Consider the following 13,069-nt stretch of genomic DNA (forward strand, 5'->3'; position numbering starts at 1 on the left):
CCTAGGATGATTCCTTACACCTGCCTACAAGTCTTTTTGGAATCACTTTCCCACGACGACAGACCCTCCAACTTGTACACACACATGCCACACACCCACACGCGCATTTTACACACATCACACTGTGCCCCCAAGCACAGTGACCCACCTCTGGATCCCAAGAATAGAAATTAAAGCTACAGCTCCCCAAAGGGAAGAGGTTTCTCTGCCGCAGCCTCCCCAGAGGGTTCTCCACCCTCTGAAGTCCCCTCCCTAAGCTGGGTTTGAAATGAGACTCAACAGGGTGGAAGGAACCCAGCAGTGATCTTTTAAGTAGAGAGACCCAAGTTCATGTGCCAGCTCGGCCGCTTGCTCGCCATGGCAAGTAACAAGTCCCTCCACCTGCCAAGGCTCAGTTTCTTCATGTGCATGCGCAATGGCGCAGCCACGCGACTCCTCGGGAGTGCTGTGATGCTCACGACCACAAGTTCATGAAGTCTGAACAGCGCTGGCAGGCAGGACGCTCTCGGGAAAAGAGCAATGGGAGAATGTGGGCAGCAGGAGATCCCGGCTTCCTCCTTGGAGGAGCTGAGGGTGAGCCAAGCCTCCCGGGCCCCTCTGCCTGGGCCCTATAATCCCTTCCACCTCATTTCCTACCTTGGGGGGTGATGTGCCTGGACTTATACTGGGCAGAAGCTACAAAGCAGCCTTTGTCTCAGATGAAACCCTAAACCAGCTGCCCTTACATCAACCCTGGAAAAACAATGCCAAGACAGCCTCCGACGTCACCTCTGCCAAGGTCTGGGAGTGAGCGCTTAAGTCACAAGCCTTGCAGCCTCGATGGCTGGGCCTGTGGGCCGCGGCCAGGAGCCATCTTCCCGTCACCTTGCGGAAACCCAGCAGGAAGAACAACTGCCTGCTGGCTGCTGAGGGGCCGAGCAGAGCTTAAACCCTGTCTTTTGCTACTGAAATTCAGCTCCAGGGCCAGGGCCAGGAAGAGGAGGCCCATTTCTCAGCCCAGGAGACTGACCCCGAAAGCTTGGCAGGAGGTACTCCAGAAGAGTCCACAGGCCCAGGCTGTGGCCAGGACGGGACTTCTGGAGGCTACTTCCAGATCCACACACAGAGGCGGGGCTTAGAGGGGCCCCCGGGCAGGCAGGGTCAGGAAGAGACCCTCCCATTCAAGATCATTCCAACGAGGCCACTGGAAGCCACGGCTCCAGGAGACACGACACCGCTCGGACAGTCCACTGGGGATGAGAGGGGACAGGACCTCCTCCTTGTTGGGGAGAGGAAGTGCCCTGAACACAAAAGGCCAGTCTCTAGCGGAAGGGGGAGGGAGCAGGCAGCTCCCACTGCCTGGGGGCTGGGGGTTGGGAGACCAGGCTTGGGAAGAAGGACAGAGCCCTACAGCTAAGGGGCCAGAACCACATGGGCACTGGCGTGGGTCATGTCACTAAATCCTCATGACAACCTCATAGCTAAAGCCTGTCAGCCCCATTTTACAGAGAAGAGAACCAAGGTTCAGGGCCCTAACGGGAACCTGGCTGATCTCACAGCGAGTCAGCGCCCGCACCCAGGCAGGCCCAGGCCACAGCCAACAGGGCACACCAAGGAAGAGCCAAGCAAGCAATTTCCTTTAATTCCCTGTGGATTTGTTATACATGAAGGCACACAGAGGACCAATCCACAACCTCCTGCAAGTTGGGGGTCCCCTGAACTTGGAATCACGTTGATCCTGGCTCTCCAGCAGTCTGCTGAGCTCAGGCCTCAGTTTAAAACCAAGTGTAAAACCAAGGGCAGTGCCACAGAAGACAGTCCATATGAAACTGGCCACATCCAAAAGCACCGCTCCTCAGGCCTCACCTCCAGACTGGGGGCGTGGGGACGTGGTGGGGGCTGCAGGCTCAGCCTGTACAGTCTACCTGACTCTCCCACTCAAGCTTGCAAAGTTCTCAGACCTTACAACTCCAGGGCTCCCCCCAAAAGAAAAGAGAGGGGGTGGCCTTCACTGAGCCATGTTTGTCAACAACACTGGGATGTCATCATCCCATTTTATATACGAGCAAACTGTGGCACAGAGAAATGATGCCACCTAGCATGTGGCTGGCAGGCACGGACAGTAGGTCAGTCAGTCATTCAACATCCCCCGATCCCAACATCTGATCAATCCCAACACCTGATTGAGACCTTTAGTAAGAAGACAAGCCTGCGGGGGCGACCTCAGGGGCAGCCCACCTATAGTGTCTGGCTGAGGGATGGCCTGGCCTCTGGGGACTCCACCTGCTAGGTCCCCAGTTAGGACTCTGCAGAGGCTTCTTCATCCCAAGTGCTCCAGCTGCTGGGCCCCATGGAAGGATTCTTAAAAGACTCACAGGCCCCATGGAAGGATCCTTCAAGGTCAAGGGTTTCAAAAGAACCTTGTTCAAGGGCCTGAGTTCCAGGCCCACTCTGTTGTGTGACCTCAAGGTGGCTGCTCTCCTGTCTGAGCCTCCCTTTTCTCATCTGCCAGGGGCCATGGGTGTGGGAGTGGAGAGCAAAATACCCAGCACTGAAGGATGAACTCTCAGGCCTTTTTGAAAAGAAAGCAAGCGCGTCCACTCCTCTGAGGAGACAGAAACGACACTGCCTGGCAGCCGGGGCCTGGGCTAGGTGCCATGGAAAGCCCTCAGCCCTGCTGGGGCGGTCGGCTGTGGTGAGTAAAAGGAAGTCACAGGAGTGCGGGTGGTGAGACCTGGAGAGGTGAGTGTGCACCCCAACTGTGTCTAATCCTCAGCCTAAACTGGGGTGAGGGAGGGTGAGGCCCTGCATGACCAGTACAGACCTCCAAGACCTCCAAGCTCTCCCTCTCACCAGGACGCCTCCCCTGCCCCCCATCAAGATGTCAAGACCCCAGGCGCTAACCAGAGGAGGGATCTCAACCTGGGGGCTCCAAGTCCACAGGGTACAGATGGGGGCTCCTGGGCAGGTGCTCACAAGCAGACGCGCGCACACACAGGCTCAGAAAGCCCCAGGCCTGGCCGGGGCCCCTCTCACAACCCTGCCCCTGCCTCAGATGGGAGCTGGGGGCGGGGAGGAGAGTCAGCCATAGGGAGCAGAGACCAAACCAAGAAAGGACCAGGGAGAGGAGAGAAGATGAGTGATAGCAAAACAGCACAGAGAGAGCCAGGAAGGAATTTGGGGGGGTGGGGTAGGGGGGGGAAGGTGCAAGAAGGGGAAGAGGGAAGCGCAGGCAGGCCAGGTTCTGGCCCGTACACACCCAAGCCTGGGCATGAGGTGCACCAGCTGTCTCACGGCTCACCTCAGGCCTTGCCGCAAGCTGCTCGCTCCTCCCGGAGCACCCTTCCCCCTTCCATCCTGCTCTTTCTGGACCTTCGAACCATACCTCTGCTGTTGTCTCCACCAGAAAGACTCGACTGGCCCTAAGCTGGCTCAGGTGCCTTCCAGAATCCGTGGGACTCGAGCACTGCAAGGTCCCACCAGGAGCTCCAGGGCTCGCTCTAGTCCTGTGGCCTGCTGCTAAGCCAGCTCACCCCAGAGCTGTTCCAGTCCCTGCCTCCTCTACCCCAATCTCCTATCAGAGGGCCTTCAGCCCACTGCCACAGTGGGTCAGGGGCAAAAGGGGTGCTAAAGTGCCCTGGGAAGATGTACCGACCCTGCCCAGGGAGGAGTCTATCTGCCAGAGAGTTTCACAAGGTCCACTTACACAGTTCCTCCCTCCCCCAGGACGGCAAGCAGGCGGCAGTGAGCCAAGCACCGTTTTAAATAACCCAAGTAATAAAAATGGCCAATTAAGAGAGTGGAAGGCAGCATTTCCACTGCGGGGGCATCTCCCCATCAAGCAACAGACGAGCAGGGGGGCTCTGTGAACCCGCACATCCTGACGTCTGAGCATGGCATGTGCTGAGCCAGCACCTCAGGGACAGCTTTGAAGCAGTCTTTGCTGGGCACAGCCAGCCACCTGGAGGGGCTCCCGGCCAGGCTGGGGTCCAAATGCCACTTGATCGCAGACCCTGCTCCTAGAACCCCCAGCCAGGTTTCACCATCCCCCCGGCAGCTGCCAGTGCTGAGCACGGCCATCTCATGGCTTTCTCCAGCCATCCACACACTGGGACTGTCCCCACTGTGCAGATGAGACACACAAATGACTCTCAAGGTCACGGAACAGATAAGCAGCAGTGACACTCTCAGCTTCCGCTTGTCCCAGTTCCCAAGTTCAACATGAACGCCATGCTCCAGGCCGTCTAATTTCACAGGTTTCTGTCCAACACCCCATCGCAGCTTGAGATCCAAGAGAGGCATGACTAGAATGGACTAGTTGCATGGAGTTGGAGAAGCCCCAGTTTGCATGGGGAGCTGGAGAAGATGCCAGCGCAGGCAGGACCCAGGGCTTCCGACCAGTCACTTAGCCTCGGCACCAGCAGCACAGAAGGCATTTTCGCAGGCATCATGGCCCTTAACCTTCCAGCCTCGAGACCAGATTTTGATTTTTAAAGATTAATTTATTTATACAAGAATGGGGGTACAGGCCAGAGGCACGGGAGGGTGAGAGAATTCCCAGCAACAGAGCGGGGAGCAGAACAGGCAGCCGGACGAAAGCACTGCTGAGGGGAACAGCGGGCAAGGCAGGAGAGGTCTGCCACGCCATGTAGGTATCTCCCTGGCAAGGCCGGGAATTGAACACACGCTGCAGAGGCTGCAGACAACCCACTGCGCCACCAGGGAGGCCCAAGAACAGATTTATTACTCCCATTTCAGAGAGATGAAGACTGAGGCTCAGAACGGGAATGGGGTTCGCGATGGGCATGCCCCTTCCTGGATACGGTGCAAGACAAAAGGCTGCATCTGAAGCCCAACCTCCTGGGTTCGAGTCTTGGCTTGCTGCCCACACCATGTCTCGGCCAGTGGCTCATTTTCCACATCTCTAAAATGGGCGAGTGATAGTGCCCATCACCTAGGGTGGTCAGGAGGTTCCCTGAATTAGATGTTTCCAGACTGCTTTGAGAAGAGCCTGGCAAAGAGGAACACTATACAGATGTTTGTTTAATAAATTAACCATTAGATATGTATTATGCCCCTATTAAGACCATTAGGGTCTTCTCCGGAGTAAGGGGGTTGTACAACCTACTACGGGGGCCCAAGAGGCTCATCTGCCTGCCTTTGCCAGTGATTCACTGGCTCCTCAAGAAATAATTACTGTAAAGTGACAGCAGGAAGTCTGTGCAGCGTAGCAGCCGCCTCCTGTTCTGCCACCCACATAGGCAATATTGTGACAGGTGCCAGGGAGACCCCAAGCCTGGGCCTGCCTCCTGCCCGCCTCCTTGCCCTGGGCCACTCTCCCAGCCTTCAGGTGGCCTGGGACAAGGCCCGTCTGCCCCTCCCTCTGGGACGGGCACTGAACTTGGGGTCTAGAGATCCAGGGCAGGTTTGTTGTCTTAGAACTTGTCATCTGTAAAACAAGCATAATCAATTCCCACCTCCTGGAGTTCCTCTCATAATTAAATCTCCCTTGTTTCAAAAAATCATCAGCGCCTCACACGCAGGAGCCAATCGATGGTGGCCATTAAGTCATTATGGTTTTTAAATTTTTTTTTCAAAATATTTTTACACACCATTGTTTCCATTTTTTTTTAACATCAACCCTGGGAAGCAGACCTCACTAGAAACCTCACCCCCATTTTATAGAGCAACAAACTGAGACGCAAGAGATGAAATGACACGTGCAGAATCCAGACCCCTCACCAAAGTCACAGCGAGAACACGTTCACAGGCAGTGCCCCCCCCCCCCCATTTCCAGGTGTCAAGGGAAGGTCGGATCACACCATGGGCCAGCCAGGACCTCGGCCAGGCCACAACCCCACGAGGGAAGAAGAGGCATTTGCCAGGTTTACTGCTGGGTGACAACTATCTTCTTTTGTACCAGGAACCAGAGTAAGAAACCACATCCTACCCAGGAAGTCAAGCATTGGTGCCCACTGAGGTGGGAGGGCACTGCCCTGGCAGCAGGCAGCAGAGTCAGAAATCTCACCAGCCTCCATCTGGCTTGGAACCCCGTGAGCCCCTTGAAGTCAGCAACGCCCAGAGGCTGCACATGCCCCAAATGCTGCCAGCTAGGCACAGCCACCCTCCCTCAGCCTCCACCTGCTCTCCACTCTGCCCCCTTCGCAGCTGGCACTGCTCTCACCCTGAGGGCACCCAGGCTCTGCCCTGCGAAATCCTACCATGCGGCTCTTCTGGAACTTCACTGCTTACCAAGAGCTGCAGGTCCCCGAGCCCACTTAGTCCTTGGGACACAGATCTCAGCACCTCCTTTTTCAGATGGGGAAAATGAGACTCAGAGTTTTAAGTCCTGCGCTGGGCACCAGGCAACAGGTATTCATGAATACTCGTGGAGCTGATGTGTCAGACTGGAGTTCCTGTCTCCTGACCCCAAGTCCAGACCTGCCCCTCCACAAGCTTCAAGCCCTGGACGTGGCATCTCTGGCGGCCCTCGGTGTCATCTGTGCCTTATACCCCCAGCCCCTCACAGAGCCTTCCCGAGGCACAGATATTTGCTCAGGGCAGACACAAAGAAGACAGGCCTGGAGGCAGCCTCCACAGAGCTCGCAGTCCCCGGGGGAGCAGGTACATGGTAGCAATGAGAGTCAGGGTGTGGGGTGCTGCGAGGGGAGGTGGTGGGTGCTTGGGAGCCCTGACGGAATAAAACCTGGGGAGCACGGCACGTCCTAATCCTGAGCACAGGGGCCAACAGGGCTGCGTCCTTCCCAGTCTTCAGTCACCCCTGACTTGGGGAGTAAATGGGACACCAGCGCAGCCTCAGGTCCCCGATGCGGGACTCCAAATGCAAAGTGCACAGCCTCTGGCGTCCCTGACACCCGGCACCAGCTAAATCAATTCTCCTGGAAGTCCGTGCCTCTCCTTGTAGAAGGACATGTTCAGATTCTAGGTCTACCCTTCTATGTCCTTCAGATACCGACACATGTGAGGATGCAGAATCCATGCCTGGAGAGAGAGCGTGCATGCGCGTGTATGTGCGTGCATGTGCACGTGTGTGTGTGTGTGTGTGTGTGTGTGTGTGTGTCGCTGAGGGGGCCAGGGGCCTCGCATCGCATCCGGTGGCCAAGGCAAAAGCCCCGCCTCGCATTCCTGGGGAAGGAATCTTCAGTGTCAGCTGTCTCCCTGCTTCCTTTTCTTTTCTGGGACCTCATTCCCCTCCCTCTAGCTTGAAGCTCTGAGAATCCCTCCCAAATTTGTCCCCACAGAGAATGCCAGCCCAGTGAGAGACTTTAGAATAATGAGGAGTTAGTGGAGGGGGGGTGTGGGCAGAGGGGGTGTGTTTCTGTTAAAGGAGGTGGGGAGGGGGTGGGGATGGCCAGAGATTTCCGGAAGAACACCCTCCTTAGATGCTGGACAAAGAAGTCGCCTTTACTCCCTCCGTCCCCAACGCCATCTCTGGCGCCTTCCTTGGGCCAGAGAACACAGCAACGTGCCCTGCAATGGATGTGTTGGGAATCCTTATAAATTCAGGGAATGGACATGGTGGGCTGCGGGGAAGGAGGTGGGCTGAGCTGGGGGTCGAACCCAGAGCCTACCCAACCCCAGGGGCCTTCTCACACGTGCTGGTGTGCTCCTCCCGGCTCAGTCAGGCTCAGAGAGGCCAGGCCCCGGGCACAGTCACAGGAGCATGGCAAAGCCAGGCTTTGAAACCTTTCCCACCACGCCAGGCTGCCTCGAGAGAACATCAGAAATAAAGAATTCCTGTCAGTGGCACCTTCAGAAAATAATGAAAATGTCTGTGGCCACGTCAGAGACTGAAGCCCTGCCACAAGCTTTCAGGGACAGTCTTCCAGCTTTGGGGCACCCGGGGGCTGGCACCCACCTGCTCAAGGGCCTCCAGGGCGTGAGGGGAAGGCAGGGGTGATCCAGCTGCCCTCCCCCCACCCTTTCTGGAGTTCTCCATATGGGCCTACGGCTCAGCCCCTTCCAGCTCACCATCAGAAATAGCTGCAACCGATGTCTCTGCCATCCCTGCAAGTGGCTTTTTAAAAACTGTTTAAAGGCAGACACACAAAAAGGAGGCGAGAACTTTGCCAAGCCCAGGCAGATGGTGTGGGCATCACCTCGGAGTGTGAGGAAAAGCACAGAAGGCCTGCCCAGCTCGGGTTTGTGGGTCACCCCCCTCCCCAGGCCTCAGTTTCCCTCTCTTAAAAATCAAAGTACTTAGCTGAATCAGCAATTTCCTTTTCCTTAACTGCCAACTCCTGTTTCCCAATTGGATCTATTAGAATCTACTAATTCCACAGTTGTGGAAATGCAGCTGCTATGCTGGGGGCGGGGGGGGGGGGTCCGAATTCTAGGTGCTCAGCCCCTCCAATGTCTCCAGAATCGTCCCAAGGCACCCTGTTCTAGAACCCAGGGCTCCAAAGGACCACCAGGCTAAATGATCACTGTGGTTCCTCTTGGCTCCCAAATGAAACGCCAAATCACCCCTGGTGCCAAGGGAAAACAATCTTTCAGGCTGACTTCAGTCAGGGCCATAGACACTCTAGAAGCTGCAGGGCGAAGGAACAAAACCAGCAGGTTCCAAACCACACTGGGCCCTGGGCGAGAGAGGGGGCAGCCCAGACTGCCTTCCCAGGAGGCAGAAAGAACAGCCCTGAGCCAGGCCCCTTGAAGTCACAGACCTGAAGTGTAGAATAAGCTGGGAGGAATCCCCCTAAGGGGTTCCCCCTAAGGAACCCCCACAGTGTGAAGGTGGAAGACCTAAGGCTCAGAAAGGGCAACAATTGGACTGAGGTCACACAGCTGAGCCTCAGAGAACTCTCCACTTTTTGAAAGTTCAGATGGATTCGGCAGGAATCTCCGAGGGAAGAGCCCCCCGTTTGCACACTCAGAAGAGGACATTTTGGTGATACTGGGTGGTGACCAGCCAGAGATGTTTGCTTTGGTTTCCAAATCAACGCTTGACAACCTACCCAGTGTTACAGTTTCGGTGGCCACATTTCCTACATGGTAAAGATCTCTGAGCTGATTGGACCAAAAGGAAGTCATAGGGGTGGTGAACAGGGCCAGGGTACCCCAGGGGTTCTGGTTTGTGTTGGGGCTTCTAAAGCAAGGGCCCTGTGCCGCAAAGGGCACACGAGGTGATGGGAGGTGGTACTCAGAGTTTTCACATTTCAATGTAATTGACTATGGAGGTGAGCAGGATAGACACAGCCAGGTCTGTGCAGACAGAGGACTATGTATTCAGTATTTATTATAAAGGAAACTACTTCTGAATGATGTTAAAACATGGATGAACCTCAACAGTCCTAAGGGAAAGAAGCCAGGCACCAGAGGCCACACAGCATATGACTCCATTTACAGCAAAAGTCCCGGCAAATCTACAGAAACAGAAAGCAGATCAGCACTGCCTGGCTGAGTGGGCACAGGCACTAACCACAATGGGCATGAAGGAGCTTTTGGGGGTGATGCAAGGATTCTAAAACCAGATAGTCATGATGGTTGCACAACTCTATGTGGATTTTCTAAAACTCATTAGGCTGTATGCTTAACATGAGAGGATTTTGTGATATGCAAATTATACTTCAATAAAGCTGTTAAAAAAACATTTTACGTGAATAATTATATAGGTGGAAGTACATGGATATGGCCATAAATCATGCAGGTGGACCCAAAGGCCTCCAGCTTGGAGAACAACACTGAACCCATTGTCCTTTTGGGGAATAAGTGGGGTCTCCTGACTTCAAGCCCCTGAAGAGGATGCCCCAGAGCCCTGCCTTTCTCAGTACAGACTCTTTCCATTGGTCATTGGTCACTGCTTGGGACCCCACACTAGAGGGGAATCTGAAGACTAGGGGGCCCAAAGTTCTGGCTTAGTCTCATCCCATAGACTGTGACTTCTCTTACAGACAGGGCATCAGAAGACGGCTGGGGACTCAAACTCAGACGTGTCAGCACCCAAGGCCCTTTCTGATTATCTAGCCCAGTGGTTTTTAAACAAATTTTTTTTTAAGAAATTGATCATAGGCCTGCTTTCCTCCCAAAGGAAATTACTATGAGAAACCTAAATATAGAAACAAGTGAAAACAATGTTAATTGTGTACATGTATATTGTCAGCGCCAATACACAAGTCACCTGTTCTAAATTCAATCAGTGAGGCGGTTGAGACTATTTGGCCCCATTAATCCTCGGAACTGGGATTATGGATGACAGTTTTGCGCTCAGTTTAATTCTACCTCCAGTTTTGCCTGCAGAGTGTCAAGGAAATCCTCACTCACGGAGAAAAGTAGCTACGAAGGGGAACAGTTTTAGTGACTTGCTTTGCAACCTCAGAATGTCTGTGGATTTCGATGAGTTAGCAGTAAGAACTTGAAAGTTGAGTGACTACATTTTCATGACCATATAAACATTTTCATATATTTTGAAATGCTAATTTTTATTTAATAGTCAAGGACTTCCTAAAGCCTCTCTTTGAGGAAGCCTAGGGCTTGAGGAGCATCTTTTACTTGACAGATAGGTAAACTGAGGCACAAGGAAGGGCGCACACTTGCTTAGGACTAATCCCCACTGGAGTCCTGAATCAATTTCAGAAAAGATGCGCCTGCCCAATTTACAGACAATATGGAGGAAGAGAAGGTGCAGGCGTGTCCCCTAAGGCGGGAAGAGAGCCACCCCGCGCTCCACCTGTCTCGGCAGCGCCCGGCTCATTCCAGGCCAGCGCCAAAACTGACATCACACCCCACACCCTGGGTGCAACTTAACAGCATTGCCCAATGCCAACCTATCTCCCTCTAAGATTGGGCATGGTTTTTCCATCTCCTTAGTAGCCAGGTCCAGAAAGCAGACACAAAACAAACACAACACAAGCCTGGCACGTGATGACAATTAACAATGGCCAACAGAAGGGCCCATCCCTCCAAGTTCCACCATCAAGAGCAAGTGCCTGTTTCCCACCCCACCCCACCCCAAAGAGGTTGCCCACAAGGGACAGAGAGGGAGACTCCCCAGACTGAGACACCACAGCATTCAAAAGACCTCAGGAGTGACAACCCACCCCTGAGAAGGGCTCCAGAGAGCCAGGCTCCGCAAGAGAGACCCGGGGCCCGGCCTAGCTGTTAGTCTGACAGCCTATCATCTTTAATCACTTTCCATCTGCATACCATCACTTTATACTGCCTAAAAGGCAGCGCCATCGTACCCTACCACCTCCCCTCGAGCAAATCTAACTCATGGGTAGACTTTATCACCCCCATTCCCCCAAAAAGCAGTCTTCTGAGTGGTTCAACAATCTCACTGGCAGGTGACAGAGGTGGCATCTGAATGCCCCATGCCAGCCTATGCAGTAGAGGAAAAGGAAGGTGGCTCAAGACCAACTTCCTGGGCAGACCTCTGTGTTCGTGTGAGCACCAGAACTCAAGGTGTGGAAGGCAAGATCCTTCTGGGCACATCCTCCAAGCCCTGGAGTTCAGAGCCAGGCTTGAAATGCAGCCTGGAACGGCAGAGGGCCCTGCCCCCACCCAGAGCTGATGCTACAGACAGCCCCTTCCCCTCCCCTCTCCTCAGAAAGCCAGCAGACAGCGCTGTCAGCCAGCATGCAGGCAGGAAGCAATGTCAGTTTCCCAGCTGGGGATCTAGGCTGGGCAGGACCATGTGGGCCAGCCCTGCAGGCAATCTGCTCCTTCACTCCAGCCCCAGGCAGAGGTCTGGGTCCATTCAGCGGCCAGTCTTAACCCAAGGTTATCTGCCTGCCCCTATGGGCCTTTATAGTGGAGTGTGTGCCCCACTAAACCATGACAATGGGAGTGTGGTGAGGCAAAGGGGACGCATTTTTAAAGCTGTGGCCAGTCTGATGCCAGCTAGACATTCCAGGGCTGAGCAAGAAGGCAGACTGGTCCCAGAGGGTAAGGACAGATCTCTCCATTGCCAAACACATGATTTCGTTTGATTCGAGGGAGGAAAAGGCAGGGGAGTGGTTAAGACTTTTTCCTTTTCACCCATGGAGGGAGGGGAGACCATCTCCTATGTCCTTGGGCAAATCCCTAGGCTAGGAGACAACCCTGCAGGAGCAGTTCAGGCCAGATCCCCGGCCTCTGCACTTACTAGCCACTTGCATTTCTGAGCCTGTTTCCTCAGCTACAAAATGGGAACAAGAAAGCCTCACACACTGCGTTGCTGTGAAAATAAAACACCGACGGTCATGATGACACCGACAAGACAGTGGCCGGGACCCAGCGGCGGCCCCGAGGCGTCCCCTGCGGTGGCAGCGCGGGCTCCCCTCCGGAACCACGCAGACACCGCCTTGGGCGAGCCTGCTGCAGCAGGCGCCCCGCGACCCCGCTTCAGCCCACCTGCCGGGGCCAGCTGGCCGCGGGGCCCCTCCCGGGCGCGCATTCCGGCGCCGCAGCCCCGCGCGCCCGGCCCGGCCCGGCCCGGCCCGGCCCGGGGAGGGCGCGCCGCTCACCTGCGCTTGTACTCGTCGCGCTCGCGCTTCACCTTGGCCAGCACGTTGTAGAGCGCGCGGATCTCGGGCGTGATGGTGTCGATCTGCACGCCCACGCCGTCGGGGTGCACCCACGACACGCCGGGGCCCTGCACGGTCTCCACGCCGCCGCCGCCCGTGCGCCGCACCTGCGTGTAGCTCCAGATGGTGCCGGGCAGGCGGCCGTAGCGCGGCGGGTGCGCGGAGCCGCCCGGGGCCGCGGCGCCGGCGTTGGCGTTGGCGGCCGCCGCGGGGCCGGCGCCGGGCGCCGGGGGCCGCAGCAGCTCGGGCCCGGTCTGCACGGCCTGCTCGCGGGAGAAGGTCTTGTAGCGCAGCCGCCGCTCGCGCTCGCTCTGCTGCTGCTCCAGCTGCTTCTCCAGCAGCCGGTTGCGCCGCTCCAGCTCGTGCACCTTGGCGAGGAAGCAGCGGAAGCGCACGTTGAGCCCCTTCAGGAGGTGGATGTTGGAGCCCAGGTCGTCCCGCAGCGCCGCGGTCACGGGCGACGGCCCCGGCCCGACCCCGCCGCCGCCCCCGCGGGGCCGCCCCCGCCCGGCGGGCCCCCGAAGGCCAGGGCCATCTCCCCGAACAGCAGCGAGCTCATCATGCGC

The 13,069-nt window shown here is 56.0% G+C and overlaps 1 protein-coding gene across 1 annotated transcript in view; it reads right to left on the bottom strand.

Moving 5' to 3' along the window:
- IFFO2 (intermediate filament family orphan 2) overlaps positions 1-13,065 on the bottom strand; it is a 42,828-nt gene extending 29,763 nt beyond the window's left edge. The window contains 2 exon segments of the mRNA XM_037498390.2: positions 12,444-12,999; positions 13,002-13,065. Coding sequence (XP_037354287.1) covers positions 12,444-12,999; positions 13,002-13,065 — 620 coding nt within the window.
- Positions 13,066-13,069: the final 4 nt, after the last annotated feature.

Source organism: Talpa occidentalis, unplaced genomic scaffold (genome assembly GCF_014898055.3).
Source record: "Talpa occidentalis isolate TD23 unplaced genomic scaffold, MPIMG_talOcc4v2.1 talOcc4.9, whole genome shotgun sequence".
Classification (NCBI taxonomy): Eukaryota; Metazoa; Chordata; class Mammalia; order Eulipotyphla; family Talpidae; genus Talpa; species Talpa occidentalis.